The sequence below is a fragment of the Sceloporus occidentalis genome, unplaced genomic scaffold (assembly GCF_023333645.1).
Source record: "Sceloporus occidentalis isolate IW3139 unplaced genomic scaffold, rSceOcc1.0.p SCAF_5, whole genome shotgun sequence".
In the NCBI taxonomy this organism is placed as follows: Eukaryota; Metazoa; Chordata; class Lepidosauria; order Squamata; family Phrynosomatidae; genus Sceloporus; species Sceloporus occidentalis.
Window position 1 is genome coordinate 172,917,772 of NW_028316985.1, and position 21,475 is coordinate 172,939,246.

At 39.9% G+C, this 21,475-nt stretch overlaps 1 protein-coding gene across 3 annotated transcripts in view; it reads right to left on the minus strand.

Moving 5' to 3' along the window:
• LOC149313148 (putative E3 ubiquitin-protein ligase HERC3) overlaps positions 1-21,475 on the minus strand; it is a 67,162-nt gene that overhangs the window by 24,227 nt on the left and 21,460 nt on the right. For all 3 annotated transcript variants that reach the window (XM_089526132.1, XM_089526133.1, XM_089526134.1), the window contains exons 3-12: positions 18,810-18,969; positions 16,603-16,679; positions 14,945-15,166; positions 12,451-12,542; positions 10,911-11,041; positions 9,430-9,590; positions 8,478-8,554; positions 6,362-6,486; positions 4,225-4,284; positions 1,699-1,810 (exon numbers count right to left, since the gene is read on the minus strand). In XM_089526132.1, the coding sequence (XP_089382258.1) occupies positions 1,699-1,810; positions 4,225-4,284; positions 6,362-6,486; positions 8,478-8,554; positions 9,430-9,590; positions 10,911-11,041; positions 12,451-12,542; positions 14,945-15,166; positions 16,603-16,679; positions 18,810-18,969 (1,217 nt within the window). The remainder of the gene's footprint in view (positions 1-1,698; positions 1,811-4,224; positions 4,285-6,361; positions 6,487-8,477; positions 8,555-9,429; positions 9,591-10,910; positions 11,042-12,450; positions 12,543-14,944; positions 15,167-16,602; positions 16,680-18,809; positions 18,970-21,475) is intronic.

Genomic DNA, 21,475 nt, shown 5'->3' on the forward strand with positions numbered 1-21,475 from the left:
CATGTTGACTGGTAGATTCTGGGAGTTCTTCTTTACACATCTCTCATTGACCCTATTATTGTATCTGTTTAGCATTTACAGAAGGCTTGTACTGTACTATATTGTGATACTGTACTTTTATTAAAGTTACCTGCCTGTTAATAATACTTCCCCACTTTCCCTTCTTCCCAGGTACAAAAAAGTCCAATGTGTAATGTAACACAGTGAGCACTATGAACACCATTCAGCATATGTTACTTTGGGGAAAGTGAGGAATCTAAATATACTCATAAACAGAGCCCCATATATTACCAGACCACACCATTTCACCTCCTTCTCAATCAGGGTCAGAACACATGATCAGCAACAGAGAAACTCTGGGCACACAAATGACCCCCACACTAATCAGTCTTCCAACCTCCAAATAGCTGCTTTGGGGCCTAGCTAAAACACCTTCCTTCTCTTCAAAGCTCCTCCACAGCCAATAATATCTGTTTGGCCAGATTGAGTCAGGAGACTTTTGTCCATATATCAGGCTTACTTCATAATCAGCTGAATTCAGAGCTTTGGAAGGCTTCTATTTCAGACCACAGTTACCAGAATCCCGAGCCATGCTGTTGGTGGGAATTCTGGGAATTATAGTCCAAAAAATTTCTACAGTCTGCAATTGTTTTTGCAAGATTTCACTAAGAATGTTGGGGGAAATTTATGATCTCACCAAAAAGACTACCACCAACTCATCTCAACACCCCCCCCCCCAAATTGTGACTATTATGCCACAGAACTCACCTACTGATTCCCAGTCTTCCCAAATTATAATCTGACAAAGAGCATTGTGGCAGGGTGTATGTGAATCCCCATTAGCATCCAATAATTTGAGGTTAAGGCACAAACACTTATCCTACCCACCTCCCAGCTTACCAGTGGCAATCTAGAGCTTGCGGGGAGGAGATGTATCTTTGCCTGTGCTTTAAACCTAGGGACTCTGGATATGGGTGAAAACCATTACACTAGCTGTTGGTTCAAGGTGGTTTTTGGAAAGTTGGGGACATAGTGGTGTGGTGAGGGTATGGGAAACAATTACAGGATAATCCCAGGTTTGGAAAGCTTTATGAAGGATGTCATAATTTTACAACAGGAGAAAAAGAGGAAATTGCAGTGGACCCTTCCCGCCCACGGGGGTTTGGTTCCAGGGGCTCAGTAGATGGCAAAAAAACCCAGACAGACAGTCCCATACTATTCAATGCTGATGATATGTGTTTAAATGCGTCAGCACTGCCACTGAATATGGAGCATGCAGATCTGCAGCCAATCAAATACCAAGCATCGCCAGCATCGCCAATACAAAGGGGCCACTGTACTACAAGATAGTAAGATGGATATTTAACATAAAATTGATTCCATTCCATATTCCAAACTGGAGACTGATCTCAGAAGTTACTTTTTTGGATTACATCCCCCAGATTTTCTCCATCTGAATGTGCAGTCCCCGTTTGCACACTGACGATAGGGGTGGGGAACATATGCATTTTTGCCAAGTGTTATCCTGCTGACAGTTTAATTTGCACTAGTGGACAGGATGTGGCTTAAAAGATCTACTATAGCCTCCCCCAATCTAGTGTCATGCACATGTGTGACTATTACTCCCATCATTCCCAACCAACATAATGTTGCAGAAAGTTATGGTTTCTTTGAGTGTTAACACCTTGAGATTCATACCTGGTCAAGCAAGATGGCATGCTGAGATGTCATTAGTTTATCAAATATCACTCTGGTAGAATTCAAGTCAATTCCTGGAATTTTTGGACTAGTTTTAAAATGTTCATCTATTCTAAAAAAATAAAAATAATGTTTTTTTAAAAAATTGGAGATGCCTAATGTGCAAAACATTCACATTTCATTTATTTATTTGTTACATCTCTGACTTGTCATTCCCCCAAAGGGCTCAAGATGACATAAAAGGTTCCCTTCCCCATTTTTATCCACATCACAGCCTTGTGAGATAGGTGAGTTTGAAACACAGTGACTACTTCAAGCCACCCACTGAGATTTTTGGCAAAATAGAGATTTTAACCCAGCTCTTCCCAGTCCTAGCACACCATCTTACTTACAAAGAAGCAGTTATACACTTTGAGCTCCTTAATTTTAAAAGTGAATTAAATGCACTTTTACTGGATGGAACAGGAGTGCCTGGCCAAAAGTCAAAGAATAATTTGAGGCCAGCAAGGGGTTTGCTTGAACTCACCCTGGTAGAACTCTGACCCTTTTCCTCCTTTAGTTTCTAAGTTGCTTGCTATGTCCAACAATGATTATTGGCAATTACAGAACTTGCTACAACTCCCACCATCCCCAGCAAAAACAGAAAACACCCATTTGCATGAGGCAAATTTAAATAAAGATTTACAAATACCATTGTGATTATGGCTATACAAGCACTGGCACAACAGCTTTCTCACCACGAGTCACATACACACACCACTCTCCAGCAATTTCACCATGTTAAGCATTCTTGCAAGTGGTATTAGTCCTGCTAAGCATATGACTGCAGGAAATAAAGTTTTGGATCTGTCCAGTAGAGGGCAACTGTGGCTATTCAGATGTTTTTCCAACTGCAAACCTCACAAATCATCACCATCAGCTATATTAACTAGGACTGGTGGCAGCTGTAGGCAAAAAGCATCTGGAGAGACACAGTTGCTGACCCTCCATGTTAAGACTGGTGCTTGGTCTGATCCTCTTACTATCTCTACCTGATTGAATAAACAAAGCCGAATGCAGAACAACAACCAGAAATATGCAAAGGACCCAAAATGTTAGTAACAAAAACTAAAAGTGATCTTAATATGCTTGAAAGGTTGCATCATATACTTCCCACATAAAGAATGCCTACAGTATCTTGCATGCAAAGATTGTTTTCATGAGTACATCATTCCTGAAGCGCCAAAGTAGAATTTCTCAGTAGAATGTACACAGACTCACACATTTGGCATATGGCCAAGATCCTATCTGACACTAGCAGAGCAAAAGCTGTTGCTGTCCTTTCTAAACCTTGGTCAATGTGGTTATGCTGGATCTACAGAATGGCCAAGGCTGTTCCCTTCCCCCAAGAGGTGCAATGACAGCTGGAGGGTGCCGGATCACATGCTTGTAGACTTTATTCCTAGGAATAAACTCTTCTAGAACATGGCCACATAGCCAAAAAACCCACAAAAAACTATGGATTACGGCCATGAAAGCCTTCAATTTCACATTGCTTGTAGACTATCTGGATGTCTGGCTGTTTGGATGGCAGGGATGCAACTGCACCTTACCACTGGCCAGTTACTGTTGTATCACAGGAGAAACGGCTTTGTCCAAGAAGATACTGGATACCTTCTTGTACAACACCCCCACAAAAAACCCCACACACTGGCTTATTGAGAGTCCTGATTAGAGCAGACTCATTGAATCAATGAGATTTACCTATGCTTTGGTTCACTGTTAGACAACTGATTGAATGAGTCTATTCTAGTTGGAACTAACCAACAAGATACCAGCCTCACACTGGCATAATACCTTGCTAAGCCAGTGTAAATTGCCAGGAAGATTCTGGCCACACTCTAGCTAGTTTAAGAGATTGCAAGAAGAGTAGGTTCTTTCTTGGAGCAAGAGCATGTTTTAATCACACATCCCACTTTACAGTTTTCTGTTAAAGCTCACTGGATGTACAAAGAGCTGAACACTGCATCCAGTGATATAACTTCCACTGCCATAACAAAACAAGACAATAGAGCAAAGAAGGATCATCTCCTAGAGCCCTGTGTCAAATGATGACTGTGCCCAGAATCAGTCTTGACAGTTTGCAAGTACAGCCTGGGAGGGGTTTTCTCTAGAACAAGCATCAGCTATCAAAAGCCTTATATAAGACTGTGCGCCAAGCCACTGCCCCTTCTTCATTCCACACATATTTGGTCCTGGACTGAGAGCTTCCTTATATAATGTTCTCTCCTATTTTAATATGATACGTGAAAGCGTTGTTGCTCATGGACTATGTCTCATCTTTTTTTTTTAACGCGTCCACCTTCATCAGGAAGCCCCAGATCTAATTGGTTCTCCTTGCTGATCCAAATCTAACTAGCCCTCAATGATCAGATGGTTCTATGGTTGACATCTGCCCAAAAACTGTTATCCAAAAATTCGCCATCCATAGAAAACTAGAAGAAATAATTATTTGAGCTTTCCCAATACAGGGTTACAGTAACTTACTTCTTTTCTAAGAAGCTCCCATTCCAGCAAGCAGGTGAGGATAGGATCTGGACAACTTCACTGGTTAGAGACAAGATAGACATAATGGTCATGAGGCCACAAAACAAATATTCAACATATTTACTTTTTTCTTCCCAAATAAATTCAGTTTGTCGTGTTCTTAGGCAGAGCATGGAAATGTTACTTGGACTAGAATTCCCAGGATCCCTCAGACAGCATGGCCAGAGACCATACTGCCTATGGGATTATAAGAACTGTTATCCAAAAAAAACCTCTCTTCCATGTTCTGCTCTGAGGCTTTTAAGCCAGCAGTCTGACCTTAGGCAAGTCATATGCTCTCAGCCTCAGAAGGCAAAGACAATCTTTTAACAAATCTTGCCAAGAAAACTCCATGAGAGGTTCACATTAGGATTCCCATATATTGGAAACGATTTGAAGGCACACAACTCACACACACATACATATGGACCTGTCCTAAGTAACATGTGAAAACTGGCTGAAACACCTATGTGGGAGTATTGTTTTACTCTTCAAAAGTAGTACATAAGGTGGCTTGGAAGAGAGATTTCTATGATTCTCCTCTTAAGGAGACTTTCAATACCACTGCTACATGATTCCAATGATCTCAAAATAAAACCCCTCCATGCAATGAAGAGAGGTCCATATGACAATTACTTATCTGAATCATGCTATGGTTAGAAATGTTACTTTTTGGGACTGCAATTCTAAGAACCCACCAGACTGCTATTTTAGGCTGCATCAATAGAAGTATAGTGTCTAGATCAAGAGATGTAATAGTGCCACTGTATTCTGCTTTGGTCAGGCCCCACCTAGAATATTGTGTCCAGTTCTGGGCGCCACAATTCAGAAAGGACATTGAGAAACTGGAGCGTGTCCAAAGGAGGGCGACAAAAATGGTGAAGGGTCTGGAAACCATGCCCTATGAGGAACGACTTAGGGAGCTGGGGATGTTTAGCCTGGAGAAAAGAAGGTTAAGAGGTGATATGATAGCCCTGTTTAAATATTTGAAAGGACGTCATATTGAGGAGGGAGCAAGCTTGTTTTCTGCTGCTCCAGAGAACAGGACCCGGAACAATGGATGCAAGCTACAGGGAAAGAGATTCCACCTGAACATTAGGAGGAACTTCCTGACAGTAAGGGCTGTTCGACAGTGGAATGCACTTCCTCGGAAGGTGATAGAGTCTCCTTCCTTGGAGGTCTTTAAACAGAGGCTGGATGGCCATCTGTCAGGGATGCTTTGATTTGGATTTCCTGCATGGCAGGGGGTTGGACTGGATGGCCCTAGTGGTCTCTTCCAACTCTACGATTCTATGATTCTATGATTCCATGACTGGGGGGTTCTGGTAGTTTTAGTCCCTAAAATGTCACTTTTCCAAATTCTGATACCGTGCCTTTGAGCCAGGTGAGCTGCTTTTTCCATATAGCTGGGGTATGTTGTTAACCTGACCCTCATGGCAGGTTCCTGAAGTGTTTCTTAAAGTTAAACCTTCTTTTGACACCCAAGATAAACAAAACATTATCTTTCTTCCTCTCTTTCAAAAAGCCAACAAACCAACCTAAATGGTATGGCCTAGGTTGCCGATACATTTCTTTTAATGTATGCTCCAGCATGTGTAGGGCCTACAACTCACAATTATTTGAGTGGCAGACTCAAAAAGTCCAGCAGAGGAAGTAGTAACAAATGGCTGGAGATTTGCAGATTGATGTTCAACATCAAAATTTTGTCTTAAGAACATGGTGCTGTAGAAAGCTGTACACTAGAGGAAATGTTGAGAGATCTTGTAGCAACTTTGAGACTAACTGAAATAATGAAGTTGGCAGCATGAGCTTTCGTACACTTCAGCCTACTTTCTCAGATGCATATGAGGAACTGAAGTCTAAAATAGCTCATGCTACCAACTTCTTTATTTCAGTTAATCTTAAAGATGCTACAAAATCTCTCTACATACTAATTCTACAGACTAACACGGCTACAGGAAATGGTTCAACACATGCACATGCCACCCACTGACAGAGAAATAATATTGTTCTCAGAGGACACAACTACCATGTACTCATTAACAAATCACAACAGTGATACTAAATAGTATGTTAAAGACAAGCAAAGTGAACATACTTCACTGAATTAGGATTATTCCTTTCCGAAAGCTTTTGTCTCCACATATCTATTGTATCATCATTAATTGAACAGGTATAGTCACTTTGATTAATGGTCCGGAAATCATCTGCTGGCAGAGAATTCTGTAAGAGAATGTAGGTTTCAAAGATAGCTTCATCAACTGGCTGGGGAAGGACTGCAAGAGGCTTCACTGCTGCTTTTCTTAATATATTCAAGTAGCAGTGGCTTTACAATTTGGCAGAGTGAGGCAATAACTTCAGGCAGCAGTACTAGAGGAAAGGGTGGTTGCTGCCCAACATTTCCTGATGAACTCCCCATTTACTCTCTTCTCTTAGAAAACAGAACTGTGTAGGCTCAAGAACTTATCTCCTTCCAACCTTGGGCTCAAGAACTTATCTCCTTCCAACCTTGGGAAGTAATTTGCTCTGTACATGGTCATGTGGATAGCATTCCTATTATGGGCAACACACAAGGAGACCAAATCCACAGTTCATAATACTGGAAAATACTACACAAAAGGGGCAGGCGCTGTATTACCCTAATTCTTCAGCACTGCCTATGCTGGTTAGAACTGATTTGGTTTGTAGATGAAAAATATTATGAGACCACAATTGTCCAACTTAACCTACAAGGGTTAACTTCCGGGGTCAATTTGAATACCGTATCACTTTCAGCATTGTTTATTTCTCAAATCTACTCATTCCCTTAGTCCTTTGACTGACTGCAGTAGTGAATTCCCAAACTAGGGACACTTTCACACAACTCAGTTTTTAGGCTATGATTCCACTTTACCATGGTTCTGTCCTATGGAATTCTAAGATTTGCAGCTTAGGGAGCAGTATTTAGAATTCTTAGCCAGAGAGCTCTACTTTTTCACCAAACTACAAACCTCTGGATTCCACAGGATGCAGCTGTGGCAATTAAAGTAGAATTGTAGTGCTATTAACTGTGTGGTGTTAAAGGGCCCTAAGTCATGTCACATTTATGATCCAATCCTTTAACCTGGATATAGAATTCGCAGGTGTATGAGGTTTAAATCTCACTCCTGGAGAGGAAACAAACAAATAATATCCCAACAGCCCATAAATAATTACTCCTTCTCAAACACAAATACCGCCATTAACATAGTTTTTGTGGGTTTTTCGGGCTATGTGGCCATGTTGTATAAGAGTTTATTCCTGACGTTTCGCAAGCATCTGTGGCTGGCATCTTCAGAGAATGCTAACCTGGAAAAGAGAAAGTGTGTGTGTGTGTGTGTGTGTGTGTGTGTGCGCGCACACACACACACACACACACACACACACACAGTGTGACCCTGGGTGAGAAGGAATGATTCCATATTAATCTGTGTATTGTTGTGTTGTTGCTGGCCTCCTCAGGGTAGGAGATATGAAAAAGAGGATTGATGTCTGCTAACTGGTGATCATTGTCTGCTGGGAGAGCCTCTGACACCCAAGTGGTTTCTCATTTGCATTTGCTGAGTCCTGGTTTTGGTGTCCTTCAGGACGGTAGCCAAACTTTATTTACATTGAGGGTTTCTTCTTTCCTGTCCAAATTGTCCAAGTATTTGTGGATTTCAATGGCTTCCCTGTGTTTTCTGACCTGATAGTTGTTGGCATGGTCCAGAATTTCAGTGTTTTCAAGTAGTATTTTGTGCCCAGGATGGTTTATAATGTGTTCTGGTACTGCTGATTTTTCTGGTTGACCCAGTCTGCAGTGTCTCTCATGTTCCTTGATTCGTGTTTGGACACTGCATTTGGTGGTTCCTATGTAGACTTGTCCACAGCTGCATGGTATGCAGTAAACTCCTGCGTCTATGAGTGTGTTTCTCTTGTCTTTTGCTGAGTATAGCACCCATGGTCGCACAGTATGTATATGTGTGTGTGTGTGTGTGTGTGTGTGTGCGCGCGCGCACGTGCACACACACACACATATACCTACTCTCCTCCAGGTCAGCATTCTCTGAAGATGCCAGCCAGAGATGCTGGCGAAACGTCAGGAATAATTTCTTCTAGAACACAGCCACATAGCCCATAAAACCCACAAAAAACTATGGATGCCAGCCATGACAGCCTTCGACTTCACCACCATTAATGTTACAATTTTATATTACCTCTGTTTCAGAACAAAGTACAAATGTTTGGTCTCCTCCAGAGAAGATATGTTTAACAATGCAATATTTACAGACATCTGTAAAAGAAGATTGATACCAATTAGATATGGCTCTGCAGTCACAGACATTCTATTTCCTTTCCTTTGGGAAAATAAAATAACAAAAGTCAAATCAATCAGATAACAAAAGCCAGATTTTACCATGTCTTTCATGCTGGTGTCCACTTACTATAGTTCAAAGACTGAGCAGAAATGCACTGAACAATATTTTGTGTCACTGTTTTCTCTTTCCTGCACCAATTTTTGTCTCCATAATTGTGAAATAATTTATTATCTTTTCTAAAATTATGAAGGGAACAAGCATATTTGAAGACCAATTTCCCATATTCCATTCATGAGCACCAATTTATTACATTACTATACATGGAAAGTAAAATTCCTGTAATAAAACTGAATTCAATCCCTATGAATACAGCTCATTTATGGTGCTAACCCATGAACTATACAAGCAATGGGCAATTATTTGCCTCAGTCAAGGGGAGGATACTATTAATAGTATATCTGTTCAAGTATGTATGTTAGTAGTGAAGTTAAGTGGGATGGTGAGGGATCTCCTCTCACTACAATCTCCCCAGGATCTGCCATGAACCACCGCCACCTTGGAAATTACTAGAAACCGACATACAGATTCATTTTTTAAAGTTGTGAGGGGCCTTCTTTTACAGTAAAGAAGCATTGTTTTTTTTTTCATAAATATTATTATCACATAGAAGTGAGGCAGGAAATTTGGTACATTATAAATTTATTGACACAAAGAATGTGCATATTGGAAGTAGGCAAAGAGCAGCCATAAGTAACCTTAACCAGTTTCAGCCTTCAACAGGTCCTGCTGCACACAACCAAATATCATCCAAAACTGGAGCATAACCTGCTCTACACCTGTTCACACTTACCAGCTCTACTAGAAATTTCCTCATTATGTGCTGCCCAGTGGCCTTTGACTGGGGAAGGACATTTAAGATTGCAGGTTTGCCCAGTTCCCAGCTGGCCTTTGATTCCACAACCAAATGCATAGATAAGTCCTGAAGAAGGCACAAAGGCTAGAGTGTGCTGTCTGCAAATAACAATAATATTATACATATGAGAGTAGCTTTAAGAAAATCAAACAGCAATACAATCAATATAAACAGATGATAAAAATTATGCCACTTTCCCCTCCATCCACTGATCATTCTACCAGAGCCTAGAAAAATCACCTTACACCTTTGTTGCTGTTGTTAGTTGCTCTTGAGTTGACCCTAACTCATGGCGACCCTGTGGACAAAACCTCTCCAAGCCCCCCATTCTCTACTGCTCTGCTCAGGTCCTTCAAGTTCATACCTGTGACCTCCATAATTGAGTCTATCTATCGAGCCTGCGGTCTACCTCTCTTTCTACTTCCCCCCACCCTTTCTCATATCATTGTCTTTTCTAATGAGTCGTGCCTTCTCATGATATGGCTGACGTACAACAGTCTCAGTTTGATCGTCTTGGATTCCAAGATGTTCAGGCTTGATATATTCAAGGGCCCATTTGTTTATCTTTTTGGCTGACCACAGTATCATCAAGCATTCTTTCCCAACACCGTATCTCAAATGAGTTGATTCTCTTCCTATCCACTTTCTTCATTGTCCAGTTCTCACATTCATAAATAGTGATGGTGAATACAATGGTTTGGATGATTCTAACTTTGGTGCTCACTTGTATATCTTTACACTTTAGGATCTTGACTAGTTCTTTCATGGCTGGCCTTCCCAAACATAATCTTCTTCTGATTACTTGACTGTAATCTCCATTTAGAATAATGTTTGATCCAAGGTACAGGAACTCTTTAACTATTTCTGTTTCCACGTTGAAGAAAATGGGATGTTTTACAAAGATTTAAAACTGCGTATGGACCCATTTTTTTTCCAGACTGCAACTCCCCAAATCCTCCATCCACAATGTCCTTACTAGGAGTTGTAGTCCAAAAAATAATGGGTCCATACGCAACATATCACTTTTGAAATCTTTGTAAAGTATCCCATTTTGTTCAATGTGTGTGCATATGTCAGCAAAAATATAGAGGGGAAAGTAAATGTACCTGATTCTTAGGACTACAAAGTGATGCTTGGAAGTTGTACAGAGTTAGATTATGCCAAGATCTGAATCTTCGTGTTCCGTGGTTGTTGGAACATATTCCAGCTGCTTGTATAAAAGCTCTTAGGAATAAAGCAGCAATAACCAACCAAATTAAAAACAATAGGGAAGATACAAAATGTATGAAAGAGTGCACAATTCCAGTGTCTAACTCTTAACTATGCAGTTCTGAGTATTCCAAGTTCCCTTCAGCTAGTGCCCAAACAACAGTGACAATCACCACACCAGTGAGGAAAGAGTAGATAACATCACTCACCTACCACATGCAATCTGAGACACCTCACTGCCCATCAGCTCCAAAACTCTTCTGGGGTTGACTTCATCATTGAAGGAATCATGACCTAGCTGACCACAGGAACCCGCACCAAAGGTAAACACCCCTCCGCTCTGGTGAGCAAAGCAGATAACATTACAACTTAGATTTTTTTTAAAAAAAGGCTCCCATAGCAGTTGCAGAGGCAAGCCACTTTAACAGAAATTTTGAAGACACTTCCAATTATACACAATATTCTTCCATCTTTGTCCTGTGCCATGCACAACAGGCCCAGGACCCTTTCAAATTATGCATTAATAGCACTATGAATCCACTTTAACTGTTCATGGCAATATCCAATGGAATTCTGAGATATATAGGGTGGTGAGGCACTAGAACCCTCTGGCAGTGAATTCCAGATTTTGTTGTTAATTGCCATCAAGTTAGTTTCAACTTATGGAGAATGAGAAACCTCCAAGACACCCTGTTAGCAACAGCCTTGCTCAGATCCTGCAAACTAAGAGCTGTGGTTTGCTTATGCCTACTCACTTATAATGTGTTTTTCCTTTTTTCCTCCTGCCTCCCACTTTACAAACATTGACGTATTTTCTAATGAGTCATGTCATCTCGTGATATGCTTGAAATACAATAGCCTCAGTTTGATCATTTTGGCTTTTAGGGAAATTTGTTCTAGGACCCAATAATTTATCATTTTGAGAGTGCATGGTATCCATAAAACTCACCTCCAGCATCACATTTCAAATAATTATTCCAGAGAATTCTTAGTATTTCCCCCTAAAGTGAAAATCCTGGTGTTCCATAGGATGGAACTATGACAGTTAATGGGGAACCATAGTACTGTAATTGACTAATGTGAGAGGACCCCCGGTCTAAGCATTCAGTGGTACAAGGTGGCAAAAAGGATACAGATTCCATTCCAGGTGCCACTTCAAAATGGAAGTAGGGAAATCTCAATTTTAATATTCCTTTCCCCAAAACAAGTAACTTCCAGTAAGAAGGAAAAAATAGTGTTACATGCAACTTGCTGGGCTAGAATCTTTCTCTCCTATGCATATAGGAAACATGGTAAATGTGTTTTTAATCCCTACCTGCAGTCTGATATTAAAACACCATAGCAGAACTCATACACTGTAGAGTAAAATTCTAGCATACCACCCCCCTGCTTATTCATTCAATTTATTTGATATATTGAGGGAGTTTTAGTTTAGGTAAGGAAGCATTACACCAACATCCATAATAATTTCTTTATCAAAGCCAAAGGAAGAATTAATTCAGACAGAGGTTATAAAAGACAGCAAGGCAAAGTGCAAATGAAAAACACCAGATGGTGCATGCCCAAGGGATACCATACAGTTGTTCAGCAGTGAAGGAAATGTCCTCTGGGATACTTTCTTCCTCATATAGTAATGTTACTTCTTTAAAGAAGGTAGGGGTAGTGCTACAGGAAGTGATAAGGAAAAATGCAAGCCATTTCCCACCCACTAACATCACTGTCAAACCTCAAGTAAAGAGCTCTTTTTACCTTTGTCAAGACAGCTGTGTGGTCATTTCCACAGCTAATGTAGACAACCTTTTGAGTCCTTAAGAGCTTCACATGGCATGGAGACTCCCGATCTACATTAGAGAGCATAAAATAGATGTACTTCAAATATAAGATCATGAAATACGTAAAAACACGCAGAACCACTCTGCTCAAGATATTTCTCTCAGCCCTAGTCTATCCATTTATGAAAATTGTTCATGCAGATTAAATTTTTATAACCCATCTTCTACAGGAGTAGAGAAACAAAATTACAAGATTGTCAACTCTGTAACAAACACTCTTCCTAAATTCAAAAAGTGAAAAAATGAGGTACAAGCAGGACATTGGAGTGCAGCCATTTAATCCTGTATATGAGTTGTGAATCAAATTATCTTCCTTACAAAGTTTAGGAAGGCATGAAGAGGCACAAATCCTTCATGTAAACACATTAAGAATGTGAGGCTCCTCTTATATTGAGTTTGGGAAGAAGGAGTGGACAAAAACTGCAGACAGAAGCATTTAGCTCTTATAATCTCACCAATGTCCAATTTACCTTAATGAGCCACATTTGGGATAACAGATAAACCAAAAACCCTGTCAGAAATTTCAGCACCCTGTAACTCCTGCTTCAAAAATACTAGCTTTCAATATACTGTACATTATTATCACCTCTTCTTAGCAAGCAAGATGAATAATCAAGCTTCCTCCTGGCCATGTAGCTCTATAAGGAGGCTGCAACTGTCCAGTAAATGTTTGGCAATCCCAGCTGAAATTTGGGGAAAAGGCTGGAAACAGTTTGTAAGGCCAATGAAGCACCTTAATAACACATGGCCAAGCCAGTGCAATGCCCACCCCATTTTACCAAAGGTTGCTGTTGTTGTTGTTGTTATGTGTCCTCCTCCTCAAGTCGGCTCCAACTTATGGCAACCCTATCATAGGGTTTTCTTGGTTTTCAGAGAAGGTTGCTATTGCCTTCATCTGAGGCTGAGAGTGTGACTTGCCCAAGGCCACCCCGTACATTTCCATAGACAAGCAGGGATTTGAACCGTGGTCTCCCAGAGTCCTAGTCCATGCTAGACTGGGGGGCTGTGCAGACCTCCCCTGAAGGGGTGGCCTGTAGCCGCCTCTATCTTCTTCAGATTGGGACCACAGCAACCATACACCATGGCCCCCTTCTGGCCTTTCTAGGGCAGCGTAGCCACCGCACTGCGACTTTATGGTGCGCTCTTCTGGCGCTGCATCATGTGGACCCAACGCCAGAGGAGCATCGTGACGCTGCATACAGTGTGGTGCGGTGCACAGCATCACATCACCATGAGAGCAGAGTCAAGGTGTGTGTTGTATGGACACCATGCCCCGACTCCGCCCCCAGACCGCCCTTAATGGCCAGTCTGCACAGCCCCTGGATTTCTAAAATATATATACACTGTTTAAATTGTTTTAATTTTAAGCTGTTTTAATTCAGTGACTTGTTTAATATGTTTTAGGTGGTTTCTTTTTATTGTTTTAAGTTCAAATTGTTGAAAAATGTAATGATTAATTGTACTTGTACACTACCATGAAATCCCATGTTAAAGGATGGAATTTTTAATTGATAAAATCTGGGTTTGGGAATGTGCAGCCTCATAAGCAGCATGTGGCCTATGAGCCCCAATTTTTGCTCCCTGAACTCTCTTCCAGGGCATTTTTTTCAATTCTCCAATGATCTCCAAACCATTTTCTATCTGAAAACCAGCCAAAACAACACACAGTTGGCTACAAATGCAGTAGCTTACTTCTCCCACTTGCCTCAGAGAATTCTCCCCAACCAGGAAAATGCAGGGGTGAATCTATGATCAGTTGAAATGGCAGCCTGAAGTAAGAGAACATCACTTTCAATAAACACAATAATATGGCCTCATTGCGGGGAACACAGGGCAAAAAACTGGCAGCCACCATCTCCACAGTTGTCCATTCATATAATAAATACATTAATAAATATATAAATTTGATAGAAACAGCTTCTCAGCAGGGACTTCTCAAGTAACAGGGCAATTTTTTCAGCCGCTCTACTCAAATGACATCCCACCAGGAAGATGATACCTGTTCAGCATTGCTGTGTTGGACTCAATGTTACCTGCACTAAACACATGTGAAGATACTGGTGTGATGGATTTTAAATGTGCGAAATAGATCTGAGAGAATAAAACAAAACAGTGTGAAGGGAAGAGGAGAGAGAAGTGTACTCCTCTCATAATTTACCATCTCTTCAATTCCCTTCCCAATTGATGAGATGTTTCAGAATAATGAAAGTGGAAGGGCAAATTGCAATAAAGAGATTTAATCCAGAGACTCTTTCTAATGGTTGAACCCCATCTTAAAGGATTAGTCAAGCCATGCTTCATTTTTAGCTCATAATGCCATACACAGGCATGTCTCTTATAAAATGTGACACAAATAGCAATTCCTCTCCCCTGAAGAAATTTTATCTTCCCTGGATGACAGTTCAAAGTACCTTGCTCATCGCTCAATCCCAGTTGTCCTGAGGTATTCTTCCCCCAACCAAAAACAGCTCCTGAGAGAGACAAGGCGAAGCTATGTGCTCCTCCAGCAGCAACCTGAGCCAAGGGGATCCCATGAAGTGATTTGACACGCTGAGGGCTGGCTTGGGAGGGGAATTCTTTACCCAACCCCAGCTGCCCATGGGTGTTCTGTCCCCATGCAAAGAACTGTCCATCTGGAGGAGAAAAAACACACAGGTAACAGTAGTCAGAAAAGTAAATCCCTTGTTATATCACAGGAGTACACTCACAGAGAATTATTCTGCTGTACGTATAAGGAAAACAACAGGAGGAAGAAATCATAACTTGAGATAATTTAGTTACTATAGATTACACCAGGAGGCCCACAATTCAAAACACACCAAAGTCATGAATTTACTGGTGGTTCTCTCACTCACCCTTAGCATTCCACTTCCAGGTTCAAGTTACCTATAGGATCACCTCCTCCTGTATAATCCACCCTATACACTCGGGTCCTTTACTCCAGTCAGCCAGGGCTAGATTGGTAACTGTCAACCAGAGCACTTTTTCTTCAGCCACCCCTAAACTGTGGAACAACCTGCTGGAAGAGATTGGACAGCTGAATATACTGTCTAAATTTAAAACAGCATCAAAGACCAGTCTCTTCCAGTAGGCGTATCCAGATGATTTTTACACTGTGAATTTTGAATGATGAATTTTAAAATGTGGATTGTTTTAATATGTATGTACTTTGTTCTTTTAAATCAGTGATTCCCAAACTTTGCTCCACCACACGTTTTAGACTTCAATTCCCAGAAGCCCCAGACAACTTGGCCAACAGTCAGGAATTCAGGGAGCTAAAGTCCAAAACATCTGGAGGACCAAAGTTTGGGAGCCACTGTTTTAAACTGATGGGTGTTTTTCACTGATGTTGTGTACTTATTAATCTGTTGTTGTTCCTCTCCTTGATCCATGGGGAGAGGGAGGTAAAAAATGATGATGATGATGATGATGATGATGATGATGATGATGATGATGATGATGATGATTGCAGCAATGTGGGAAAAGTGTAGCTTGTGGGTTGCATGGATTGCAAATGGGTATAAGTTTTTCTTCCAAACAACTCAAGAAGACCCATAGATTAGGGAGACAATTTTGCCATGTTTTTGTGGGCTTTGCAAATTGAGGCCTTTTTTCTCAACAGTGGTGAATATCCTGCACACCCTCAGGGGGACATTTGGAGGAAATTGATGGGGTTGGGGTGGCTCTCCAAGGCCCAATATGTTCCCCTCAATCCAAACAGTTGCCCACTCCTGTTCTATAGCATAGTCCCAGGAAGTAAAATAATAATACCAACCCATTTTACAAGGTTATTATGAGGACAGAGATTAATATGCATGCAAAAATACTGTGTAAATGCAACATATTAGTAGAGGGAAAACCATAGCTCTCTGAAAGAATACAATATGCCCTGCTACAAATAATGTTATAGAAAACATTTGTTTTTTGGTTTGGTTTTCAAGTACTCTATTAAAATTAAGCTGGATTTTTTTCTATTAAAATTTAGACCTGGGTGACCTTTTCAAAATTTAATCTCACAGACCAGCCATAGTAAGAACTGTTTAACTATTAAACATTAATAATACTATACCAGCTGCAAGAGCTAAACAATGCCAATTCCCGCAGGAGACCTGAAGTATCATCTCTTGGTTCAGCTTTTTTATTAACCTGAACAGAGAAAAAAGATACATCTTTAAAATAGGGGAAATACACACTAGTACATTCTATTTAATTTACAGATGCATTCTTGTAAAGCAGGATTAAATAACACAGAAGACATTCCCTTCACCTTAAGACAGATTTGGCTTTCTTTTTAAAATACTGCAGACCAAAACAGAAAATGTAGATGTGATTAAATATAAGTTTAGGGGGTGTGTTTTTTAAAACGATATTTTACTACAGAAAAACTGCTACAGATTTAAGGGGTTTCTACCACAAGCTAAAGAAGCAAACTCTATTCATTTATAATTTACCTTGAAGAACAGCTGTTTTTAGTTACAGGAACATTTCAAGAACCTGTTTGTCCCAGTCACCTCTTTCTTCTCTCCCCCCCCCCCCCCTTCATATATCCATCAATATGGGAACTATGATCACTAGAAATAAATGTAATAGTGAATTTAAATCTGAATTTTTCCCCAAGTATCTTAGTGTATTTTAGATGAAAAGGAGGAGGAGATACTATATTAATAATAATATTAATGGCATTCTGCAAAGGAACTGCAAAATACAACCTAACAAGGAATGTAAGGAGGATGTAATAGTGCAAAATGAACCAATTAATGTACATAGTTTTCTGAAACTCTCACCTTACATGTAAACACCCGCACAAAAAAGCTTGCTTTTGGCCTCTCTCTTAAATAAAATGACAGCCACTGGTCTACTTTCTGGATACAGGCATTCTCTAGGGCAGAGTAGAGAAAGTGCAGCCTTCCAAATGTAGGTGAACCCAGTCCTCTTCACCGCTAGCTAGAGCTGCTGAAAAGCCTAGTCCAACATATGGAGGGGCTGGATTTTGTCTACACCTAGAGTAAGAATCACAACAGAGAAAATCCCACCAAACCTTCTGAGAGGTTGAGAAGGATCTCTCTCAGATTGAAATGTGCAAAACGGTTGCAAAGATCTATGGGTAGCTCCTAGACCAAAGTTGGCTGTTGTGTTTAAAGCAAATAACTTAAAAAATAACTCCTGATTTTTTAACATTGATTTTTTTAAAAGTGTGACTATTATTACTGTTTTCCAACCCTCTCACTCGAATAACAATGACTATTTGAATTTAAGCATTTTAAGTTTAGCAGTTTATCTATTGTTCAGCCACAGTCAGTTGCTTCTTTTTAATCACTTTATTTTATAGTGCAAGAAATGCCCTTTAGAAATTAATCCTTCAATTAACCTAAGTTCAACCAAAACTACTTGCTTTAAAAGAGCACTTTTTAAAAAATATTATTATTTAAGCTAGTGGCTAAAATATCTGAAGTACATTCTGTGATTTAATTTTCTGATTTAGGCTTATATTGGTGTAGTCCTACACATTAAACTGATTCAAACACTAAGGAAGTGGTTTTTTTGCTTATATTGGTGTAGTCCTAGACATTAAACTGATTTAAACATTAAGGAAGTGTCTTTTTTATTTAAAAAAAACCTAACTTTTTTCACAACCCTATGCCAAATCCAACAGCTGTACAGTCAGTGTGCATAGAAAAAAGTCATCCATATGTACAAACACAAAATCTGTCCACATAAGGAGAGATGATCTCATTGGTTCAAGATCTTCTATCACATCTACTGCTGTGGATAAAGGGCCCCTTCTTATGATCCAATGTGCAGCCATTAGGAGTCATGGCTGCTGCATATGACTCCACTCTCCTAATATACCTTATATACTTGACTGTAAGTCGACCTCATGCATAAATCAAAGGCAGACTTGGGGGTTAAAATTATGGATTTTGATATGACCCATGGGTAAGTCAAGCATAAAATATAGGGGCATGTAATGAAGAATATAAAGAACAAAGCGAAGGAGAAAGATGCCATAGAATTTACAAAATTCCAACAGGCATAACTGTGCTCACCCTAAAGATAAGAGTTAAAAGTACAGTACTGTACTTACATTAATAAGTCAACCCAGGTTTTTTGGGTCCATTTTTTGTCTGAAATTTCTAGACTTATACATGAGTATTTACATTACTTGGAATTGGGGTGGGAGGTGTTAGTTTCTTAGTATATGAGACCTTCCACTATAGATATACGATGAGATAAACTACACAAGAAAGCTCAGGATCTGAAAATTATTATGGCTACCTTGGTACAGCCACCGAGTCTACCGTTGTTGTGAGACCAAGCTGTCCATCGCTGCCAGCCCCCCAGGAAAAAAGCTGGCCTTGGTCACTGAGGGCCAGGCTATGAGATTCTCCACAGGCGACATGAATTATGTGCTGATCTGCTAGTGCTCCAATTTGCTCTGTGGAAAGACAAGAAAACAGTTGCTTACGCACACCAATCAACTGACTACCTACTATATCTTGGCTGTCATTCAAAGAAGAAGGGGAAGAAAAGGAGAAGGATAACGATCAATTGATTATCCATTTTATTCTGTATTTTGTGTTTCTGTGTGTAGCTTTTTTGCACTGTAGTTTACTATTGTATTCTAGTATTTATTCTAGTATTGTATTTTGCTATTTTATATTGAAGCAGTTATAAATGTTTTATTCTGTTGTAAAGCACCAGGTACATCGATCGCAATTCGCACTACATAAATAAATGAGAAGAAGAAGAAGAAGACTGATGGAAACAAAGCTGGTTAGGCACCTAAGTGGAGGAAAGGCAGTACTGTAGCTCAATGTCAGAATGCACCATTTTGCTAAGATCCAAAGAGCTATTTGCAGCAATATTTTCCCCCAAGAACTCCATGCAACCATACTGAACATAATAAAATCAATGAAGGGCTGAAGTAGAAAAAAAGAATACACTGTTAATGGATTTTCTCAAAGTTATGATTTCTAAATTACGTAAAATGTACAAAAGATTTTTTTAAAAATTGATAATGAAAAAAGACCTCCAATCTCATCACAAATCACTTGAAAGCTCCCTTCAGTTTTAAAAGCAGATTGCCATTCAACTGATCAAGAAACATTGATCCAAACTTCTCATTGAGAAGCAAAACTGGCTTCATACTTCTTTGAGTTCTGGGCTTTGGGGTGTATAAATATGCCAAGTTCGTTCCCTAATGGCATTACTGATTATCAGAATACATGCAACATGTATAAAAAGCTGGGACTCTCCTGGCCACAGCTAATAAGAAGATCAATACAAATGGGAAAAGTTTTAATTTGATCACACCATTTCTACCCACCCACATCTTTTATGTTAACTTTATGCTAAGTTTTATCACAGCTCTCCTTCACACAATTGCTAAAATGGAAATAAGCACTACTTTTACATTTTCAAGGTCTCCCTGTACATGGTACAGGTGGAAAGGAAAAGGATACCCTCCTCATATGCATTCAGACAATCCCTTCCGCTTCTAAACATTTGAAAGGGAATGTTTTAAAACCTGACAGCTAAGTCACAGAATCAAACAAGAGCAGCCAGAGGAAGTCATATCTGTTTAATTATGTCTGCCCTATAAATGTTTAAACTATGTATGGAGGAGGGGAGTGATTTTAACATCACAAGAGATGCACACATGAGAGAAGCCTCTACCTCAAAAAAATATGGATGCCACCATCAAATCTAGTTTGCTTCTCAGGAACAGTCATAGTCTAAAAACTCTGACAGGCCCTGACCTGTACCAGAAACATGTTTTTAATGTGCATGCAACAGTATGATTAGTGTATTACACCAAACACATTTCCACATCCCATTAAAAAAATTAACTAAAGGCAGTTATGTATGAGAAAGCCAGTTCTCCTTCAGCATTCCCTCCTCATTACTCTTAAGTAAGGTGCATGAATGAAATAATCTACTACTAATTTTAGCCCAGGTTGAGGAAACCTCTGTCTGTCCAGACATTTTGGACCACTCCTATAATGCCATGCAGTGGCTATATGGGTGCGGCAGATGAGAGCAACAGAACAAATATTTGAAGGGCCAAAAGGTTCTCCAACCCTAATGTAAAACAGCTTATGATAAAAGCAAACTACTGGTGTTACTTTTAATTTCTGCAATGTATGCATCTCATGAATCCATAGAATTGCAGAACTTTTAGTCTAATTCCCAACTGATACAGGAAATCTGCAGCTACAGCACCCCCAACAGATGGTTATTCAGCCTCTGTTTGACCACTTCCAGAAAACATATCCAGGGATAGATGTGCTGGCCATACAGCAAAGTACAATAACATTCAAAATCCACAAAACAGTGATACTCTTACTGGGGCCAACCAATATATGTTTCAAGCTTTTGAAGCTTCAGTGGTTTCTTCATCAACCAATAGTGACAAAAATTATAAGGGAGAAAAAAAATATAACGATGTTAGTCACAGGCCTACATTTTGCCAAAATGTTGTTGTTATTGCTGTTGATCTCAGTTAAGATCTTATGGAGGGTATCCATGCAGAGAGGCCACTCATCCTTCTGGCCATGTGAGTTCTCAGAGACAAAAAAGTCATAAAGTCCAGAAAATAAAATTTAAATTATGTTAGAATTTATTTCCTGGACTATACAACTCTTTGTCTCCCAGAACACACATGGCCAGAAGGAGGAGTGCCCTGACTGCATGGCTATCCCTCCATACCATCTTAACTGAGATTAACAACAACATCTCAACTGTCACCAACAACACCAATATCATTATTTTTTCCTCTGTATAATTTTAACACCTTTGTCTGATGAAAGCTTGCAACATGTACAATAGGCCCTTGGTATCTGCTGGTGTTTGATTGCAGGACCCTCCATGGATACCAAAATCCATGGGTACTCCAGTCCCATTAAATATAATGGCACAGTAAGGTAGTGTCCATTGTATAA